Genomic DNA, 22,723 nt, shown 5'->3' with positions numbered 1-22,723 from the left:
GAAAAAATTCCTCCTCATTACAGTTCTAAAGGGTCATCTCTTCACTCTGCAGGCGTGCCATCAGATACTAGTCTCTCCTATGCATGGAAACATCTTCGCCACATCCACTCTATCCAGGTCTCTCAGTGTCCTATAAGTTTTAATCAGATCCTCCCTCATCCTTCTAAACTCCATCGAGTACAGACCTCCAGTCCTCAACCTCAACCTCAACCGCTCCTCATGTGACAAAACCTTCATCCCCACGATCATTTTTGTAAACATCCTCAGGGCTCCCTCTAACACCAACATATCCTTCCTTAGATGCGGGGCCCAAAACTGCCACAATATTCCACATGTGGTCTGACCAGAGCCTCATGCAGCTTCAGCAGTACATCCCTGCTCTTATATCCTAGCCCTCTTGAAACGAATGCTAACATTGCACCGGCCTTCCTAACTGCCAACTGAACTTGCCTGTTAACCACAAGCGAATCTTGAACTAGAATTCTCAAGTTCCTTTGTGCTTCAGATTTCTGAAGCCTTTCCCAGGTTAGAAAATAAACCATGCCTCTATTCTTCCCACTCGAAGTGTAAAACCTCACACTTTCCCACACTGTATTCCATCTGTCACTTCTTTACCCACTCTCCTAGCCTGTACAAGTCCTTCTGCAGCCTCCCCACTTCCTCAACACTATCTGTTCCTCTACCTATCTTTGTGTCATCTGCAAACTTAGCAACAATGCCCTCAGTTCCTTCATTCTAGATTGCTAGTGTATACAAGAATACCATAACAAGACCAAAAATAATATTTACACTGCATGACACACACTGCTGACTGGTTGACAAGTAGATTCTGATTGGTAGAGGTATTGTCATGGAGAGTACACCAATTAATGATGATTGACACTTAGCTGCCAGGTTTTGTTTAAATTTTGAACTGGGCTGTTTGACTCTGATTGGTGAGGGCAAATGGTGAGTGTCCAGAGGGATATAGACAGATTAAGGAAGTGAGCAAAAATGTAGCTGAAGGAATATATTGCGGGGTAACATGAGGTTATTCACTTTAGTGGGGAGAAGAGAGAAGATGAATATCATCTAAATGGGGAAACATTTAAAAGCAGTCTATAAGGCTCCTTGGTTTCAGCTCTTTTCAGAAATATAACTTTCCTCTAAAATCATTCCCATGGATACCTCAGTTGCTTGACCTGGTTATATATTCAATATTTCTGAGATAATCTGTTGATTGCTGGCTTTGTCCCAAGTCTTGAGGAGGACCATTGTAGACTCTCACAATATTCCAACTGGAATGTTGCAGTTTCTGTTCCCTCACAACATTCAATTGAGATTCCACTAAGGGATTGCTGAAGCTTGTTTCTTTATTCAGCTAACATTGCAGGTCCTTTTACTATTTACTTTGGCCCCCAGCTCCCAGTAAGCTCTAAAAAAAAGCAGAAAAAAGGCAGGATGGCAGTGCAGGTGTCCCCTGCAGTCATCTCCCTCCAAAACAGGTATACCGTTTTGGATACTGTTCGGGGAGATGGCTCACCAGGAGAAGGCAGCAGTAGCCAGGTTCATGGCACCGTGGCTGGCTCTGCTGTACAGAAGGGCCAGAAAAAGAGTGGAAGGGCTATAGCCATAGGGGATTCGATTGTAAGGGGAGTAGATAGGTGGTTCTGTGGTCGAAAACGAGACTCCCGAATGGTATGTTGCCTCCCAGGTGCACGGGTCAGGGATGTCTCAGATCGACTGTGGGACATTCTGAAGGGGGAGGGTGAACAGTCAGCTGTCGTGGTGCATATAGGCACCAATGATATAGGTAATAAACGGGAAGAGGTCCTACAAGCAGAATTTAGGGAGTTAGGAGCCAAGTTAAAAAGTAGGACTTGAGAGGTAGTAATCTCAGGATTGCTACCAGTGCCACGTGCTAGTCAGAGTAGAAATGAAAGAATAGGCAGGATAAATGAGTGGCTTGAGAGATGGTGCAGGAAGGAGGGGTTCAGATTTTTGGGACATTGGGACTGGTTCTGGGGGAGGTGGGACTATTACAAATCGGATGGTCTACACCTGGGCAGGACTGGAACCAATGTCCCAGGGAGTACTTTTGCAAACGCTGTTGGGGAGGGTTTAAACTAATGTGGCAGGGGGATGGGAGCCAAATGAGGAGGCTAGTGGACAATAAGGAGGTAGTAACTAAAGCCTGTAAGGAACTAGATAATGAAGTCAGTGTGACTAAGGGGAAGAGCAGGCAGAGAGCAGATGATGAACGCAAAGGGACAGGTGGTCTGAGGTGCACTTGTTTTAATGCGAGAAGTGTAGTAGGTAAGGCAGATGAACTTAGGGCTTGGATTACTACCTGGGAGTATGATGTTATTGCTACTACTGAGACTTGGTTGAGGGAAGGACAAGAATGGCAACTAAATATCCCAGGATATAGATGCTTCAGATGGTATAGAGAAGGAGGTAAAAGAGGTGGAGGAGTTGCATTACTGGTCAAAGAGAATATCACAGCTGTGCTGAAGGAGGGCAATATGGAGAACTCGCGCAGTGAGGCAATATGGGCAGAGCTCAGTAATAGGAAGGTTGCGGTAACAATGTTGGGGCTGTACTACAGGCCTCCCAACAGCAAGCGTGAGATAGAGGCAAAAATATGTAGACAGATTATGGAAAGATGTCAGAGCAACAGGGTGGTGGTGATGGGAGATTTTAATTTTCCCAACATTGACTGGGATTCACTTAGTGTTGGGGGTTTAGATGGAGCAAAATTTGTAAGGAGCATCCAGGAGTGTTTTCTAGAGCATTATGTAAATAGTCCAACTCGGGAAGGGGCCATACTGGACATGGTGTTGGGGAATGAGCCTGGCCAGTTGGTTGAAGTTTCAGTAGGGGATTACTTTGGGAATAGTAATCACAATTCCATAAGTTTTAGAATACTGATGGACAAAGACGAGAGTGGTCCTAAAGGAAAAGTGCTGAATTGGGGGAAGGCCAACTATAGCAAAATTCGACAGGAGCTGGGGAATGTGGATTGGGAGCAGCTGTTTGAGGGTAAATCCGCATTTGACATGTGGGAGGCTTTTAAAGAGAGGTTGATTAGAGTGCAGGACAGACATGTCCCTGTGAAAATGAGGGATAGAAAGGGCGAGATTAGGGAACCATGGATGACAGGTGAAATTGTGAGACTAGCAAATAGGAAAAAGGAAGCATACATAAGGTCTAGGCGACTGAAAACAGATGAAGCTTTGGAAGAACATCGGGTAAGTAGGACCAATCTGAAACAAGGAATTAAGAGGGCTAAAAGGGGTCATGAAATATCTTCAGCAAACAGGGTTAAGGAAAATCCCAAAGCCTTTTATTCATACATAAGGAGCAAGAGGGTAACTAGAGAAAGGATTGGCCCACTCAAAGACAAAAGAGGGAAGTTATGCACAGAGTCAGAGAAAATGAGTGAGATTCTTAATTAGTACTTTGCATCGGTATTCACTGAGGAGAGGGACATGACGGATGTTGAGGTTAGGGATAGATGTTTGATTACTCTAGGTCAAGTCAGCATAAGGAAGGGGGACGTGTTGGGTATTCTAAAAGGCATTAGGGTGGACAAGTCCCCAGGTCCGGATGGGATCTATTCCAGATTACTGAGGGAAGTGAGAGACGAAATAGCTGGGGCCTTAACAGATATCTTTGCAGCATCCTTGAGCACGGGTGAGGTCCCGGAGGACTGCAGAATTGCTAATGTTATCCCCTTGTTTAAGAAAGGTAGCAAGGATAATCCAGGAAATTATAGACCGGTGAGCCTGACGTCAGTGGTGGGGAAGCTGCTGGAGAAGATACTGAGGGTTAGGATCTATTTACATTTGGAAGAAAATGGGCTTATTAGTGATAGGCAGCATGGTTTTGTGAAGGGAAGGTCATGTCTTACCAACTTGATAGAATTCTTTGAGGAAGTGACAAAGTTGATAGATGAGGGAAGGGCTGTAGATGTCATATACATGGACTTCAGTAAGGCATTTGATAAGGTTCCCCACGGTAGGCTGCTGGAGAAAGTGAAGTTGCATGGGGTCCAGTGTGTACTAGCTGGATGGATAGAGAACTGGCTGGGCAACAGGAGACAGATAGTTGTAGTGGAAGGGAGTTTCTCAAAATGGAGAACTATGACCAGTGGTGTTCCATAGGGATCCGTGTTGGGACCACTGTTGTTTGTGATTCCTTAAATGATCTGGAGGAAGGTATAGATGGTCTGATTAGCAAGTTTGCAGATGACACTAAGATTGGTGGAATAGCAGATAGTGAAGGGGTCTGTCAGAGAATGCAGCAGAATATAGATAGATTGGAGAGTTCGGTGGAGAAATGGCAGATGGAGTTCAATCCAGGCAAATGCAAGGTGATGCAATTTGGAAGATCCAATTCAAGAGCGAACTATATGGTAAATGGAAAAGCCCTGGGGAAAATTGATACACAGAGAGATCTGGGCGTTCAGGTCCATTGTACCCTGAAGGTGGCAACACAGATGGATAGAGTGGTCAAGAAGGCATACGGCATGTTTTCATTCATCGGACGGGGTATTGAGTACAAGAGTTGGCAAGTCATGTTACAGTTGTATAGGACTTTGGTTCGACCACTTCTGGAATACTGCGTACAGTTCTGGTCGCCACATTACCAAAAGGATGTGGATGCTTTGGAGACGGTGCAGAGGAGGTTCACCGGGATGTTGCCTGGTATGGAGGGCGCTAGCTATGAAGATAGGTTGAGTAGATTAGGATTATTTACATTAGAAAGATGGAGGTTGAGGGGGGACCTGATTGAGGTCTACAAAATCATGAGAGGTATAGACAGGGTGGATAGCAAGAAGCTTTTTCCCCAGAGTGGGGGACTCAATTAAATTACTAGGGGTCACGATTTCAAGGTGAGAGGGGAAAAGTTTAAGGGAGACATGCGTGGAAAGTTCTTTACGCAGAGGGTGGTGGGTGCCAGGTGCCAGGAACGCATTGCCAGCAGGGGTAGTAGAGGCAGGCACGATAGCGTCATTTGAGATGTATCTAGACAGATACATGAATGGGCAGGGAGCAGAGGGATACAGATCCTTGAAAAATAGGTGACAGGTTTATATAGAGGATCTGGATTGGCGCAGACTTGGAAGGCCGAAGGGCCTGTTCCTGTGCTGTAATTTTCTTTGTTCTTTGTTCTTAAACTGCACTCTCTCAGTTCAAGTTGCCTCTATGCAATTGATAGTTCTTCCTCCCTTTGTATAGCCCCAGTTTCTGTCTACCCCAAGTTCCAAACACCAGGTTCAGAATTTCAACAAAAATTAAAGTTCGGATTTTATTTCCTATAAACTAAGAGGGTCAGTTTCCTACCTAGACTTTCGTTTCAGTTCTGGTTTTGGTTAGCTCAGTTTGTTTCTATCTCTCCACGTACTGTCTTACGGCGCTCTCTCTTATTCTGACCTTCCAAGTGTCATCACCTTTTCGCCTGCTATCCTTGAAATTGAAGTTTATAATTTACATTCTAGCTGCCAACAGTCTGACTGTAGGACCTGAATCTCTGCTGTCTCATTGTTATTGATACTGACACTATCCAGTTCATTGTCTCCGCTCCTGAAGAATAATCTGTAGCCTGTCTGTGAGAGAAGGTAAATCATCATGTGGGACTCACAATGACAGGGACACAATTACACTCAGGAGCTGTGGAATCCCCTATAATAACTGTGTTTCTACATTTTGCTGTTGTCTCTTGTACAGTCCCATGCCCAGGGTTTGGGCTGCACTCTTTCATGGAGCTGACATTTGTAGCACTCACTTTAGCATTTCACACTGGTTTGAGGAAGACACACAGGTTACAGATTCCATACTTCACAGCACTTCCTGACAATCACCCAATCAGCCACTATCCTTTCCTTCACATCCCATCGGGGGCCTGTCTTTGGGAACATATGATCTGCGAACACCCCCCTGTACCATGATACTGATAGTGACTGCTCTGTCCTTCACATTGAGAAGCATTGAGCTCCTACACATACATCTATTCCACATCACACTGGCTGCCTTACCTTTACAGTCCAGGGCTTGGCAATAGATTCCTTCAGGGGTACACAAGCTGCAATAAAAACAACAGCACGAGGTCACAGAGTGTGTGATAAAACGAGGCATTTAATTGATCAAAGCTAATCTCGCTGTAGCTCAGGCATCAGGACCAATACTCACTGACCTTTGAAATTATGTTCCTACCACTCCCTGTGAATCAAATACATTTAATTATATCTCTCAATCATCATTGATACCTTGACCCACTAATCCCAATCTCAACAACAACACACCTTTGTATCGCACCTATGATTTAACAATCATCACAGGAGCACCGTAAAACAACATGGGAGACAAAAGGAGAGATTATTTCAGAGGATCAAAACTTGGTCAAAGAGGCAAATTGGAGCAGTGGTTTGAATTGAAGAGAGAGAGAAAGAAAGGCAAAGGATCTTTGGAGGGAATCCCAATTAAAAAAGTCTTAGTAATTTCTTACAATCATGTAGACTGATGGAAAGAATTTTGGCAGACCAGATTCCACTTTTAAAACTTTTACTAACTACAATCAGCTTAACTCAAACGATACTTAAGAGTGAAGGAATTGTAAAAATAAAAGACCAATTTCACTTTTAGTGGTCAATAGAAACATAAACCTCTTGTTTATGCATTACTTCCATCATCACATGTGGCACTACATACAACCTCAGCGTCTCTCCAACTCAGCTTCTGCAATGTGGGACCTCATCTCTCACATCTTACTCAATGGATTCGGTCCTCATGTCACTTGCATTGGCAGTTGTATTACATTCAAAATTCACGGATATGATACAGCTGTTACACACCTTAGGGTAAGTTCATAAGGCTTTTGCTGGTACACAATCCTCAAGGTTCCCTTCTGTTTCCCACCAAATGATCTTGTTGGCTTACAATGTCAAGTGATTCACCACCCCTGGCTGTGTGCTGTCCCATCAGCAGGTAGATTTCTGCATCAACATTTGATTGTCATTGATCCAGGGATGGAATCTTTGAGTCACCCCATGCAGTGAGTTTGATAGTGGATGGTCAAACCATCACTAGTCCTGTCTGTGTGATGTACATCTGAGGGTGTGAAGTTGGCGGGGGTGGGTGGGGTAATGTTCTGACCTGCCCCAGTCTCTGGTTTTACAGTGAGATCCCACTGACAATCTGTAGGGTGCAGAAGGTTTCTGTTGCTACCAATAGATTCTCTGCTGTTCATTGTACTGACTGTCAGCTCACTGTGTGTGTATATCAATGCTGTGGTCATCCTCACAATCTGACTACATTGGCTGGATACATTGCAACCACAGAACAGTACAGCACATGAACAGGTCCTTTGGCCCACCGTGTCTGTGCAAACAATGATGCCATTCAAAACTAATCCCAACTGCCTGTACACGATCTATATACTTCATTTCCTGCCCCGCTCTAAATGTCTTTTAAACGTTGCTATTATATCATTTTCTACCACCTCCCCTGGCAGAGTGTTCCAGGCACCTGCCTCCACTCTCCGTGTAAAAACCTGACTCGTGCTTCTCCTTTAAACATTCCCCCTTTCATTTTAAACTTATGGCCCCTAGAATTTTACATTTCCACCTTGAGAAAGAGATTCTGACAATCCACCCTCGATCAAGTCACCCATCAGCTTCTGACACTGTTGCAAAAACAAAGTTTGTCTAACTTCTCCTTAAAGCAAATGCACTCCATTAAATTAACATACTGTTTTTTTTTCACCCTCTCCAAAACCTCCACATCATTCTTAATGTGTGGCGACCAGAGCTGCACACAGTACTCCAAATGAGGCTTAACTAAAGTTCAATACTTAGTGCCCCGACTGATTAAGGCAAGCATGCTGTGCATCTTCTGTACAACCTTGTCCACTCATGTTGCCCTTTCAGGGTTATAAGGTAGCCAGGAAGGAACTGAAAAATGGACTTAGGAGAGCTCAAAGGGGGCATGAAAAAGCCTTGGTGGGTAGGATCAAGGAAAACCCCAAGGCTTTCTATTCTTATGTGAGGAACAAGAGGATGGCCAGAGTGAGGGTAGGACCAATCAGGGATAGTGGAGGGAACTTGTGCGTGGAGTCGCAGGAGGTAGGGGACGTCCTTAATGAATACTTTGCATCAATATTCACCAGTGAGAGGGACCTTGACGTTTGTGAGGAAAGCATGAAACAGGCAGATATGCTCGAACAGGTTGATGTTAGGAAGGAGGGTGTGCTAGAAAATTTGAAAAGCATGAGGTTAGATAAGTCCCCTGGGCCAGACAGGATATACCCAAGGTTAATACGGGAAGCGAGGGAAGAGATTGCTGCCCCTTCGGCAATGATCTTTGGGTCCTCACTGTCCACTGGAGTAGTACCAGAAGATTGGAGGGTGGCAAATGTTATTCCCTTGTTCAAGAAAAGGAATAGGGATAATCCTGGGAATTACAGACCAGTCAGTCTTACTTCTGCGGCAGGCAAATTATTGGAGAGGATTCTGAGAGATGGTATTTATGATTATTTGGAAAAACACAGTTTGATTAGAGATGGTCAGCATGGCTTTGTGAGGGGCAGGCCATGCCTCACAAGCCTTATTGAATTATTTGAGGATGTGACAAAACACGTCGATAAAGGTAGAGCAGTGGATGTGGTGTATATGGATATTAGCAAGGCATTCGATAAGGTTCCACATGGTAGGCTCATTTAGAAAGTAAGGAAGCATGGGATTCAGGGAAATTTGGCTGTCTGGATACAGAATTGGCTGTCCAATAGAAGACAGAGGGTGGTAGTAGATGGAAAGTATTCAGTCTGGAGCTCGGTGACCAGTGGTGTTCTGCAGGGATCTGTTCTGAGACCTCTGCTCTTCGTGATCATTATAAATGACTTGGATGAGGAAGTGGAAGGGTGGGTTAGTAAGTTTGCCGATGACACAAAGGTTGGTGGAGTTGTGGACAGCGTGGAGGGCTGTTGTAGGTTGCAACGGGACATTGACAGGATGCAGAGCTGGAGAATGATGTGGCAGATGGAATTCAACCTGGGAAAATTTGAAGCGATTCATTTTGGAAGGTTGAATATGAATGCAGAATACAGGGTTAATGGCAGGATTTTTGCCAATGTGGAGAAACAGAGCGATCTTGGGGTCCACGTCCACAGATCTCTCAAAGTTGCTATCCAAGTTGATAGGGTTGCAAAGAAGGTGTATGGTGTGTTGGCTTTCATTGGCAGGGGAATTGAGTTAAAGAGACACAAGGTTATGCTGCAGTTCTGTAAAACTCTGGTTAGACCACACTTGGAATATTGTATAAAAACCAAAAGAACTGCGGATGTTGTAAATCAGGAACAAAAACAAAGTTGCTGCAAAAGCGCAGCAGGTCTGGCAGCATCTGTGAAGGAGAAAACAGAGTTAACATTCCGGTTCCAGTGACCCTTCCTGAGAACTTGGAATATTGAGTCCAGTTCTGGTCACCTCAGAAGGATGTGGAAGCTTTAGGGATGGTGTAGAGGAGATTTACCAGGATGCTGCCTGGACTGGAGCGCAGGTCTTATGAGGAAAGGTTGAGGGAGCTAGGTCTTTTTTCATTGGAGCAAAGAAGGATGAGAGGTGACTCGATAGAGGTGTACAAGATGATGAGAGGCATAGATAGAGTGGATAGCCAGAGACTTTTTCCCAGGGCAGAAATGGCTATCACAAAGTGGCATAATTTTAAGGTGATTGGAGGAAGGTATAGGGGCAACGTCAGAGGTAGGTTCTTCACACAGAGAGTGGGGGGCACGTGGAATGCACTGCTAGCAATGGGTGGTGGAATCAGCTACATTCGGGACATTTAACTGACTCTTGGATAGGCACATGGAGGATAGTAAAATGAAGGGGATGCAGGTTAGTTTGATTTGCGAGTAGGATAATAGGTCGGCACAACAAAGTGGGCCGAAGGCCCTGTACTGTGCTGTATTGTTCTGTGTTCTATTTGGGCAGCACAGTGGCTCAGTGGTTAGCACCGCTGTCTCACAGGGCCTGGGTTCAATTCCACCCTCGGGCGACTGTCTGAGTGGAGTTTACACATTCTCCGTGTCTGCATGTGTTTTGTTCGGGTGCTCTGTTTTCCTCCCATAGTCTAAAGATGTGCAGGTTAGGTGGATTGGCCATGCTAAATTGCCCGTAGTGTTCAGGGATGTGTAGATTGGGTGGGTTATAGGAGGATGGGTCTTGGTAGGACCCTCTGAGGGCAGTGTGTATCTGTTGGGTTGAAGGGCTTGTTTCCACACGGTAGGGATTCTAAGTTGATGACTTGTATCCCAAGATCCTTCTGTATATCAATTTTCCTCAGGGTCCTGCCATTTAGTGTATCCTTGCCTCCTGCATTCGCCGTTCTGGAAATGTTTCACCTCACTTTTGTCCAGAATTAACCTCCACCCAACTGTCTAAAAGATTTATATCCTTTGACAGCCATCCTCTCTATCCACAACTCCACCCATTTTCAAGTCATCTGCAAACTTATTAATCAGACTACCTACATTTCCATCCAAATCATTTATTTATATTACAAACAACAGAGATACCTGCACCAAAATCCTTGTGGAACTCCATTGGTCAGAGTCCTCCAGTCAGAAAAATACCCCTGCACAACTACCCTCTGTCTGCTATGACCAAGCCAACTTTGTATCCAACTTACCGACTCACCATGGATTCTAATGTGATTTAATCTTCTGGATCAGCCTACCATGAGGGAACTTGTCAAACACGTCACTGAAGTCCATGTAGACAACATCCACTGGCTTACGCTCATCAATCATCTTTGTCACTTCCTCAAAAGACTCAATCAAAATTTGAGAAGACCTCCCCCACATAAAGCCATGCTGACTATCCCTACTGAGTCCATTCTTTTCCAAATGTGAGTAAATCCTGTCCCTAAGAATTTCTCCTATAATTTCCCTACCACTGATGTAAGGCTCATCAGCCTATAATTTCCTGGATTATGCCTGTTGCCCTTCTTAAACAAAGGAATAATATTAATTATTTTCTCATCTTCTGGGAGCTCGCCTGTAGCTAAAGAGGATACAAAGATCTCTGTCAAGTCCCCAGCAATCCTGCTTCCCTCAGTACCCTGGGATAGATTCCATCAGACCCTAGGCACTTAACTACTTTAACATTTTCAAGATGCCCAATTCCTTCTCCTTCAGCAAGCCCTAGAATATCAACATACCCCTCCTTAAACTTACCATCTTATACTTCTCCTTGGTGAGTACCAATTCAAAATATTCATTAAGGACCTCACCCACTTCCTCTGGTTCAACATAGAAATTCCTCTTTTTCCTTGAGATTTAGATTTATTTAATATTGTTACTTGTACCTAGGTATAGTGAAAAGTGTATAATGTCGCCATGCTCTAGTACCATCTTGCATTACAGAATAAATTACTAAATAAATTGGATAAATAGTAAAAGACTGAATGAATTGACGTTACTGTAACAGAAACAGCTTCAGAAGTTCATTTTCGCTCATCATGGCCTTCACGCTCTCTACTTCTCCAGTTGCTGCTGTCTAACATTGTGCCTGGGATCCAGGCAATGTGCTCCTTCCCTCATGTCACTGCTGCCGTCGTTTCCACCACCTCTGAGCTGGAGATGGTCACACTGCGTGGGTCCCACACCTCCCACATTGGACATTGACTGATGGGGTCCTGGCTCGACTTCCAATGTTGCCACCTGAGATGGAGTGGGAATGGAGATACATGGGACCCCAGCCTCCCACAGGAGGACAACAGGAGGCGACACCGGGCAACCAAAACAAAACAAAAAAGTGTAAGCAAGCTTCTGAGCTGGAAAGACAATGATGAAGGAGATAGCAAGAACTGCAGATGCTGGAGTCAGAGTTAATACAGTGTAGAGCTGAAGGAACACAGCAGGTCAAGTAGTATCAGAGGAGCAGGAGAGTCAATGTAGCTATGTGAATGTGGTTGGACCTGCCACATGAGCCCATGACCTATCTTTTCTCTAGTTACCCTCTTGCTCCTAATAAACATATTTTATATGTCTTGGGGGTCTGATCAATATCTGAGATACATTCTCTGCTGTCTGGGCTCCTATAGTGGTGCGGCCTCTGTCCTCTGCAGTAAAAAAAAAAATCTCAAGGCAGTTTATTTTCCCTTCAGTTACTGTAAGCTGTGGCTTTTATTGATAAATAAGAAACCTTTGCAAGTGTAAACCAGCCACCCTGTGCCTTATGCAAAGATGTGAAAGCATCCGAAGAAGGAAGATTGAGAAGCAGCATCTTTTCTGGACAAATATTGTCTCAATAAATCCTGTAAACTGGGACCACTGACCTGCTCTTCTCATCTTTCTATCCACCCATAACACCCCTTTTTTGGCCTCTCTCTCTCTCTCTCTCTCTCGCTTTCTGAATTTGTCTATATGTCTATGGGGAAGTGTTTTTAAAAAGTGAAAAAACAAAGCACTGCAGATGCTGAAGATATAAAACAACACAAAGAATGCTGAAGAGACACAACAGTTCTGACAGCATCTGTAGAGACAGAAACAGAATTAACATTTTGAGTCCAGTGACCTTTCTGCACAGGGTCTGTCTGGAGAAAGGTCACTAGACCTGAAAGGTTAACTCTGTTTCTGTCTCCACAGATGCTGCCAGACCTGCTAAATTTCTCCAGCAATTTCTGTTTTAGTTAATAAAGGGGATTAATGTTTTAATGAGTTGAGTTATTTATTGATGGTTCATACTTGTTTTTGTGTCGTGAGAATCTATTTCTTTGTGATTAATAATAATTCTTGTTCAGTCCTGAAACCTGCTCCATGCTGTCAATCATACTCTGAAAATCAGATAAAGTGGGGAATTACGTACTTCATAAAACCTTTAAATTTTGTGCTGATTGGGAACTGGTGAGGCCTGATTTCCAGTGTACTGTCCCAGTGAGGGGTGACCAGGCTTGGGGCTCATTTAGGATTGATTCGAAACAGAGTCACATTTACCAATAGGCTCATTCTACATTCAGTTGGATAAGTAGTCTGATCATTAACCACTAGACAGTGAGCATACACAAACAGATCAATCAGGAGTTGGGTAAGGGCAAACCTTCTCAATTATCCAGGTATATGGAATTTACATCATCCCCGTAAATCCTGACCCACATACAATCCTTTCTCTAAATCCATCTCTTTGATTAAGACACAATTCCCTGATCTCCAATGTCTGAAACTCTTTGCAATCCAATTCTAAGGACAAAGTTTCTCACCATTGTTTGCATTCGCCCACAAACCAACTCTCGCCAAGTCTCATCTCCTGGTAATCATGGAGACACAATATTGGACATGGGCCTTCGTCACATGGTTTAGTCTGAGCCTGTTCCTGTTGACACTTCCTGTCCAGTGACCCTGAAGTTGAGGTTCTACAAAATCAAAACGTTTAATAGTGAAAAGGTAGTCATTAGTCATTCCCCACCTCCCCTCCCATAGTGACTCCTCCCCACCTCCCCATCCCCACTTGCACCTCCCCACCCATAGGGACCCCGCCCCACCTTCCCATCTCCCCCATAATTACCTCTCCTCATCACTCCTCCTCCCAATGTGCCACCCTCCCGCTCTCATAGCGACCCCTCCCCACCTCCCTCTTCCATCTCATAGTGGCCTCTCCCTCTCATAGTGACCACTCTCCACCTCCCCCTACTCAGTCCCCATAGTGTTACCTGCCCACCTACTCCTCCACCCATCCCTCCACACTTCCATCTCCCAAACATTGCTCCTCTCCAGCCTACTCTGTGTCCCTCCCACTTCTCACATCTCCTGCACACCCACCATAATCCATCGCAAACTCAGATAACATTCGTCTTCCCCCAGATTCTCTCATTCCTTCTCCCAAACCCACCTCAAACTGTGTTCCCTGTGTCTCTTTCTCCCTCTCCTGTGCTCCCTCTCTCTCTCTCCCTCCCTCCCGTGTTCCCTGTATTCCTCCCTCCCTGTGTTTCCTCTCTTTCTTCTCCTCCTCCCATGTTCCCTCTCTCTCTTCCCTATCGTGTTCCCGGTCTCTCTCTCTCCCTCTCTCCCTTGAGCTTCCTGTCTCTCTCCCTCCCCTGTGTTTCCTGTCTCTCTCTCTCTGTCTCTCCCTGTCTCCCTCCTGTGTCCCCTGTCTGTCTCCCTCCCGTGTGTTCCCACTGACCCTCCTCCACTTCTATCTTCCAGGAACCGCTCTCCCCTGGCAGACACAATGCCCTGGCTATCCTTTCCTGTGAGGGTTAAAATGTCTCTACTTGCTGCTTATTAAATTTCATAATGTCTCTCAATGACAATTCACAGCAACAAAGGACTCAGGAACAGGAGTAGGCCATTCAGTCCCTCTAACCTGCTCCTCCATTCAAGATCATAGTTGCGTTCTCAGCTCCTTTTTCCTGCTTGTCCCAATATCCCTCAACTCCTTTGTCTATTAAAGGTCTACCGAATTCAGTCTTGAATACATTTAAATACCCAGCCTCCATTGCCTTATGAAGAGAATTTCACACTAATAACCCTTTGATAAAATAAAAGTCTCCTCATTTCTGGCTCCCTATAACCCCTTAGTTTTCTTCCCACACAGGAGGCAATATCCTGTTGGTATCTCACCCTGCCCACCCTCATTTCTTTTTTAGTCATTCTTCATTGGTTCCCAAAGTCTACCCAATCCTCTGGCTGACCAATAACTTTCACAGATACCCAGCATTTCTTTCAATCTAGTATAATTATTAGCTTCCTCAGTCATTAACAAGTGACAGTCCTTCACAAACTGCCTTTCATTCTCACAGGGTCAAATCTTTGCAGAGAGCTCCTTAACGGTTCCTTAAAATTCTTCCACTGCAACTCTACTGACCCACCTTCAAATCTGGTTTCCCAGTTCACCACGGTCAGCTCTGTCTCCATTTCCTAATGGAAAATGCATATTTGTAGAGAGAGGGGTGGGTGTGATGGGGATGCTCTGTAGAGAGTTCGTGTTGACTTGATGGGCTGAATGGTCTTTCCAGACCACAGGGATTCTATGATTCTACGATTGTAATGTTCGCACATCACACGTATTTTTCTTCATTCATTCATGGGATGTGTTGTCCTTCTCTAATCGCCCCCTAAAGTGGATTCTTGGGCTACTTCAGACCACATTGCAGTAGGCCTGGAGTCACATGGAGGCAGACCAGGTAAAGATGGCAGATTTCTTTCCCTAAAGAGTTTTCACAATGATTGATGGTAGTGTCTTGATCAGCATTATTGAGACCAGCTTTATATTCCCAATTTAATGATTGAGTTTAAACTCCACTGGCTGTGGTATGGGATGTGAATCTGTGACCTCAGCCTAGGCCTCTGGTTGACTCATCCAGTACCTTTACAATGACACCACCATCTGTGTTAACTTTGATCCTCTTTTGATGAATGTGGTGTATATTCAGATTCAGGGCTTTAAATTTTAACTCTTGTTTGTGTTTTTGGGCCCCTTCCTGTCATATATACACTGTTCATCCTTACCCCCAATACTTTGGTACTTGTTTGTTTCCAGTTACTTTGCAATATCACCCATTATCTGACCAATATGCCCATTATTTATTGAAGAGTTGTATTCCCAGTTTAGTTGAATTCCCTGTCCTCCACCTTTTGCTGATATCTCAGGCACCTCACCTGAACCGTGTCTGCAGACCAGTGCCACAGGTGATGCTGCACTGGGACCATGTGGACCATTGACTCCAGGAACAGTCACTGGTTGGACAGGTGTAGTTTGAACAGATGATCCGGCCCTCGGTACATGTGCAGTTATTACAGTTGCTCTGTTGCATGCTCCCTGGTGCCCAGGTTTGTCCAAGTGTATCAGTACACTGACATTGCCAAGGTGCAACACACATACCATCCTGCTCAAGATAACCTGCAAACACCAGAGAAACATTTAGCCACTTCATCCCTCAACAGCTTTTACAGAATTTCACGCTTCTACTTAATAGATGAGCTGAATATTATTTAAACGGAACAACACTGCAGAAAGCTAGAGGTTTCAGAATCTTTCTCCATCACAAAAAAATCCAGTATCCAAGTTCTGCAAATAATAGGGAAGACAAATGGAATGTTGGCCTTTATTTCAAAGGGAATGAAGTGTAAAAGTAGGGAGGTTTTGCAAAAATTATATAAGGCACTAATCAGAGCACAGCTGGAATATTGTAAAAAGTTTTGATCCCTTATCAAAAAGAAACATACACTGGCATTGGAGGCAGTCCAAAGAAAGCTTACTATATTGATACCAGGAATGGAGGGACTATCTCATGAGGAGAGGTTGAGTAGATTGGGTCAGTAATTGTTGAATGAGAGGTGACCTCATTGAAACCTACAAGCTTCTTAGGGGGCATGTTTCTTCCTCAGTGACAACAGACACAGCAGCTTCTCTGCAATTACTTTACTTCTGCTTTTTGCTGAACTGGACCCATATTTGTTATTGCTAATCTTTTCCTTTCTACTTACCTGCAGAAGATTTACATTCATTTTCAAGTTCCCGTCTCACCTCTATTCTCCTGTTTTTAGAACAGTTTTTTGGTCATCCTTTGCTGAATTCTAAAATGCTCCCACTCATCGACTTTACTGCTTACCTGGCAACTTCATAAATCTCTTTGTTTGACCGAATACAATCCATAATATCCTGTTCAGATGTTCAGCTAAAACAGGCACACAAATATCAGAGAGTGAACAACTTTTCTTTTTACTCTCCATTTTCTTCAGGGAAAAGGTATGGCCATGGGTACCCGCATGTGCCCCAGTTATGCCTGTCTCTTCATGGACTACGTGGAACATTCCTTGTTCCAGTCCTACTCCAGCCTCCACCCACAACTCTTTCTCTAATATATTGATGATATCATTAGCGTTGCTTCCCCCTCTTGTCTGGAATTGGAAAAGTTTATCAATTTAGCTTCCAATTTCCACACTGCTGTTATCTTAACCTGGTCCATCTCTGACTCCTCCTTTCCTTTCCTTGACATCTCCCTTTCCATTTCTGGGGATAGGTTAACTACCAGTATCTACAACAAACCAAGTGATTCCCACAATTATCTTGACTATACATTCTCACACCTTGCTTCCTGTAGAGATTCCATTCCATTCTCTCAGTTCCTCTATCTCTGTTGTATCTGTTCAGATGATGCTAACTTTGACAAGGGGGCCTCTGAAATGTCCACCTTCTTTCTCACTTGATGATTTTCCTCCACCGTGTTTGACAGGGTCCTCAGACATGTCCGACCCATCTCCCACACTTCAGCCCTCACACACTCTCTTCCTTCCCACAAAAGCAATAGGGTCTCCCTTGTCCTTACCTACCACACCACCCCTCCCCAACTGTCAGAGGGTCAGTGTTGAGGGAGTGCCTTCACATGGACATATAAGGTCAGAAATTGCACAACACCAGGTTATAGTCCAACAGGTTTATTTGAAATCACAAGGTTTTGAAGCACTGCCCCTTTATAAGATGAAGTGAAGGGCACAGGCACAGAATATGTAGCAGAGAGAGTGGAGCGTAAACAGGCTGAATAACAAATCTCTGCAGGTGATCATAAGACAGCGTGAGTGTCAACTGTGCCAACAGCTAAATAGCAAGCGAAGGGATGACTTATAATCCGATTAAATGAGGCAGAGGGATAATTACAAAAAATTCAAAATAAGATGGTGCTGGAGACAAACCAAATGGCTAGAATAACATGATAGGTACAAGAATTGGAATGTAACAAGTAATCCAAAATTGTACAAACTAATAAAGGTAGAGAGATCATAATAAGTTGTCAAGGTGATGGTGTTAAAACAGGACAGTAAGGAAGATTTTACACAGACAGGACAGTATGGTGGGGTTTCATGTAGCTCGACATGAACCCAAGGTCATGGTTGAGGCTGTCTTCATAACTAAAGAACTTGACTATCAGTTTCAGCTCAGCAAACCTACATTGATGTGTATCTCAAAGGCTGCCTTGGAGGATATTTACCCGAAAATCCGAGGCTGAATGTCCCTGACCACTTGACCAACGTTGTCTCTCTCATACACTACACGCAAGGATGCCCTGAGGCATGTAATAATGGTGAGACCATGCAGACGCTATGACAACAGATGAATGGACACTGTGCAACAATTGCCAGGCAGAGAAGTTCCCTCCCTGTGGGGGAACACTTCAGCGGGTCAAGGACAATTGGCCTCAGATCTTTTGGCAAATGACTTCCAAGGTCGCCTTCCAGATACACAACAACACAGAGTCACCGAGCAGAAACTGACAGCCAAGTTCTGTACCTATGAAACTACATGCACTAAATGTAACCCCACCGTACTGTTCTGTCTCTGTAAAATCTTCCTTACTGTCCTGTATTAACACTATCACCTGGATAACTGGTTATGATCTCGCAACATTAATTAGTTTGTGCAGTTTTGGATTACTTGTTACTTTGGTTAGACCCTCGGCATGTGACTCTTACACCTCTTATTTTTTGGAATTATCTCTCTCCCTCAAATAATTGGATTGTAGGTCATCCCCTTCGCTTACTTTACAGCTGTTGACACTTTACTCACACCATCTGACAATTCTGATCACCTGCAGAGATTTATTATTCGACACTCCACTCACACTATTTGTATGATTTTTTGATCTCTCTGTCTATAAATTCTGTGCCTGTGCACTTCTGATCCCTTCATCTGACAAAGGAGTAGTGCCCCGAAAGCTTGTGATTTCAAATAAACCTGTTGGACTCTCACCTGGTGTTGTGTGATTTCTGACCTTGTCCACCCCAGTCCAACACCGGGACCTCCACATCATGGAAATAAAAGATCCCACAACACCACTTGGAAAATAGGAAAGGAAACCAACTCCATCAATACCATTAGCAGATGCAATCCTGCTGCTGTTTGTGAAAGCCTGCCATGCACTGATTGTTTACTATTTTACCCACATTACACATGGGAGTACCATTCCAAAGTAATTAATGAAATGAAATGCATTGAGATGTGGAAAGTGCTATTGGAATGTAAGTGTTGCTTCATGATTTCTGTTAAATTGGAGCTGTCTGGGACTGGAGCATTGTGCAGAGTTTGGCAGCTCTTGGGCACTCACCGTCAGGGCATCGACAGCCAACTTCACACCTTTCTGCATCAGCACACACTATTCCAGCCTGCAGATCAACACAGGACCTTGGGCACTGATTGGCACAATCAACCCACTGCATCACAGAGGGACACACACCAGCTCCTGAGGGATCACAAGATCAAACAGCAAGATTAGAATGGATCACAGCATCTCTCATAGAGAACCAACCCCACCAAACCCCATCCCCTAGAGAAACCCCCCAAAAGCTCCTACCCAGAGAAACACACCATAAACCCCACTCAGAGAAACCCCCACTTCATAAACCCCCACCCGCAGAAAACCCCCCAAAAATCTCAACCCAGAGAATACTCCCTCAAAACCCCCACCCAGAGAACATTCCCTCAAAACCCCCATCCAGAGAACACTCCCTCAAAAACTTGCACCCAGAGAAACCCTCCCAATACCCCTACCCAGAGACCACTCCCACAAAACCCCCACCCGGAGAACACTCCCCCGAATATCCCCACCCAGAGAAACTCTCCCAAAACCCCCACCCGGAGACCACTCCCACAAACCCCCACCTGGAGAACACTCCCCCAAAATCCCCACCTGGAGAAACACCCCCCCCAAAACCCCCACCTAGAGAAACCCCCCCAAAGCCCCCACCCAGAGAAACCCTCCCAAAACCCCTACCCTGAGAAAACTCCTCCAAAACACCCACACAGAGAAATCCCCTCAAAAACCTGCACCCAGAGAACACTCCCTCAAAACTCCCACATGGAGAAACCCCCTGAAAACCTCCACCTGGAGAAACCCCCCTCAAAAATCCCCATCCAGAGAAACCCCCCTCAAAAACCCCCACCTCAAGAATCCCACCTCAAATCCCACTCCCAAAAACCCCCACCCAGAGAAACCCCCACTTCGGGAAACCACTAACTCCCCCAGAGAAACACCACCTCCGAGAACACCCCCCACCCCAACTATCTGCCCCACAAAAAAACCCCACCTCAGAGAAACACCACCTCCCAGAGAGACCCTCCAACCCCTCAGGCCAGCTCTGCCCCTTGTCCCTTGACCCTGGATCCCCCGTCCATGCCTTGCCTCCATTTTCCAAACCCTATCCCTGTTGCATAATTCTATCCCTCAACCCACTCACAAACTCCATCCCAGAAACCTCACATCCCATGGTGTTGACCAAAAACTCATCTGGACTCACCACATTAACACAGTGGCTACAAGAGTAGGCCAGAAGCTGGGAATAGTGCAGCGAGTAACTCACCTCCTCACTCCCCAAAGCCTGTCCACCATCTACAAGGCACAAGTTAGGAGTGTGATGGAATACTCCCCACTTGCCTGGATGGGTGCAGCCCCAACAACACTCAAGAAGCTTGACACCATCCAGGACAAAGCAACCCACTTGATTGGCACCACATCCACAAGCATCCACTCCCTCCACCACCAACGCTCAGTAGCAGCAGTGTGTACTATCTACAAGTTGCACTGCAGAAATTCACCAAAGATCCTCAGACAGCACTTTCCAAACCAACGACCACTTCCATCTAGAAGGACAAGGGCAGCAGATACATGAGAACATCACCCCCTGCAAGTTCCCCTCCAAGCCCCTCCCCATCCTGAATTGGAAATATATCACCTTTCCCTCACTGTTTCTCAGACTGAAACCCAATTTCTCTAACCATCACTACCTGGACACCAACCATGATCACTCACCCTCAGGTACAATCATCACAATTCACCAAAATCCAACCCAAACTGAGTCAGTGCAATCATTGCTTCTCCCAGTCAGCCACTTCCAGCCCATACTTCCCTTGTCCCTCAGTGAGTCAGCCACCTACCAGCTCAGTCAATAATGTCACCACCCCCACTGACCCCCAACCATCTCCTAAACCAGCCCAACTGTGCAGCCAGCAAATCACTGCAGTCATACAGAATGATTCTGTCCTTCTCACCACATGGTTGCATATTACACAGCTTCACTTCAAACCGATCTCCTGGGCAGCGACGTCCCCCATTCTTCGGGGGTGGGTCAGTACAAGACCGAATCCGGAGTGCCTTCCCTCCTCCACAGGAACGGTCACATGTCGACCAAGGACTCCAACTGGACCATGCGCCATTCACTGACAAACCAAGAGAAACATCAGTTAGTGATCACTGGATCTCCATCTCCACCCACAGAGCAGGTGGGGCAAGTGAGCGGGCAACACGACAGAGCATACAGTGGAGAAGTGAGAGACTCTCGACTTCGGTAACTGGAATAGAAAAGCAGAATATTTTTTATTAGGTATCAGAAAGGCTCATGCGCACTCATGCAATGATCACAAATCCAGTAAAAAGCTACAACAAACTATTGAGAAAGCAAATAGCAAGTTGGCCTTTATTGCAAGGAGTTAGGAGTCTTATTTTAATTCCACAAAACTTTGGCAAGACCATATCATGTAAAGGCTATACCTTTCTATTTCTCTGGATTTTGATTGTGAACTGAAATGGGGAAAGTATTGTTTTAAAAACCAAGGATTGCTGCACTTTTGACAAGCAGTTGCGGAAATTCATTATAAGTTGTGTTTACACAGCTGCTTTGTTCAAGTATTGGGGAAGATGTTTGTAGACAGTCCAGATTTCGGGGATCTATAGAAAAGGGAATTGATCTGGCTACAGGTTGCTGATTGGTTTGTGGAGTTATGACCAGTTTTGGATGACAAAGGCTATCAGCTTGATAACAATTATCTGATTGGCCCCTGGCTAGCCCAACAGCTTGTGGGGGCTCATGACAGTGGTAGAAAAGTCCAGATTGCTGAAAGGGATAAGTAGTGTATCTTTCCAGTGAAATATTTCAAGCCTGAACAAAGCCAGTTTAATTTCCCTCACTAGTTGCTGTAAGCTGTGGCCTGAAGTGGTTATTAAAAGATTTTAATCCTCCTATTACCTGTACCTGAATGTTCTCCCACTGAAACTTGATTCACTTGACCCACCTCATTTCCAAGGACCAATACATCCTTCCTGTTGAACTGGACATAAAGTGCTGTAGGAAGCTCTGTCTAACACAGTCCAGGAACCTTTTCTCCTTGCTGTCCCCCCGCCCTGTATCCTAGGCTATGTTTGAGTAATTGAAGTCTCCCTTTATAATTACTCCATAATGTTGAGATTTCTGTGGAATTTCCTTGCGGATTTGTTCCTCTACGTCTTTTCCATTTATTAGTAGTCTATAGAGTACACTGTGCAATGTAATCGTACCCTTTTAATTCCTTTGCTCTAGCCAACTTCCCTCTGTCCTTGAACCCTCCGAGGTATCCTTTTTTTCCGTCACTGAGATGCCCTCCTTAACCAATACTGCAACCTCTCCACCTTTCCAATCTTTCCCGAAGAATACATACCCAGGAATATTTAACACCTGGTCATTCCTTTCCTTGTTATTGCTGCAACATGATATTTCCACGTGACAATCTATAACTCCTCAGCATTATTCACTGTGCTCCATGAATTTACATACATGCACAGTAACTCCAGTTTCGACTTCATTTCTTTCTGCCAAACTCAGATTTCACTCATTAACTGCTGTTCTCTGTGCTAGTGCCAGATGTATTCGCCAGGGACTTTGTGAGCCCTGGTCTCCTCCTCTCCCATTCTCTCCTGGTCCCAACACTCCTCTCCCATTCTCT

At 44.8% G+C, this 22,723-nt stretch overlaps 1 protein-coding gene across 1 annotated transcript in view; it reads right to left on the bottom strand.

Moving 5' to 3' along the window:
- The window catches only part of LOC109923120 (SCO-spondin-like), a 154,888-nt gene that overhangs the window by 82,686 nt on the left and 49,479 nt on the right, over positions 1-22,723 (bottom strand). Inside the window, exons 17-21 of the mRNA XM_048596202.1 lie at positions 21,017-21,184; positions 19,077-19,211; positions 15,634-15,874; positions 13,236-13,388; positions 6,020-6,066 (exon numbers count right to left, since the gene is read on the bottom strand). Coding sequence (XP_048452159.1) covers positions 6,020-6,066; positions 13,236-13,388; positions 15,634-15,874; positions 19,077-19,211; positions 21,017-21,184 — 744 coding nt within the window. The remainder of the gene's footprint in view (positions 1-6,019; positions 6,067-13,235; positions 13,389-15,633; positions 15,875-19,076; positions 19,212-21,016; positions 21,185-22,723) is intronic.

Source organism: Rhincodon typus, chromosome 4 (assembly GCF_021869965.1).
Source record: "Rhincodon typus isolate 14 chromosome 4, sRhiTyp1.1, whole genome shotgun sequence".
NCBI lineage: Eukaryota > Metazoa > Chordata > Chondrichthyes > Orectolobiformes > Rhincodontidae > Rhincodon > Rhincodon typus.
This window is presented reverse-complemented; position numbering and strand designations above follow the sequence as displayed.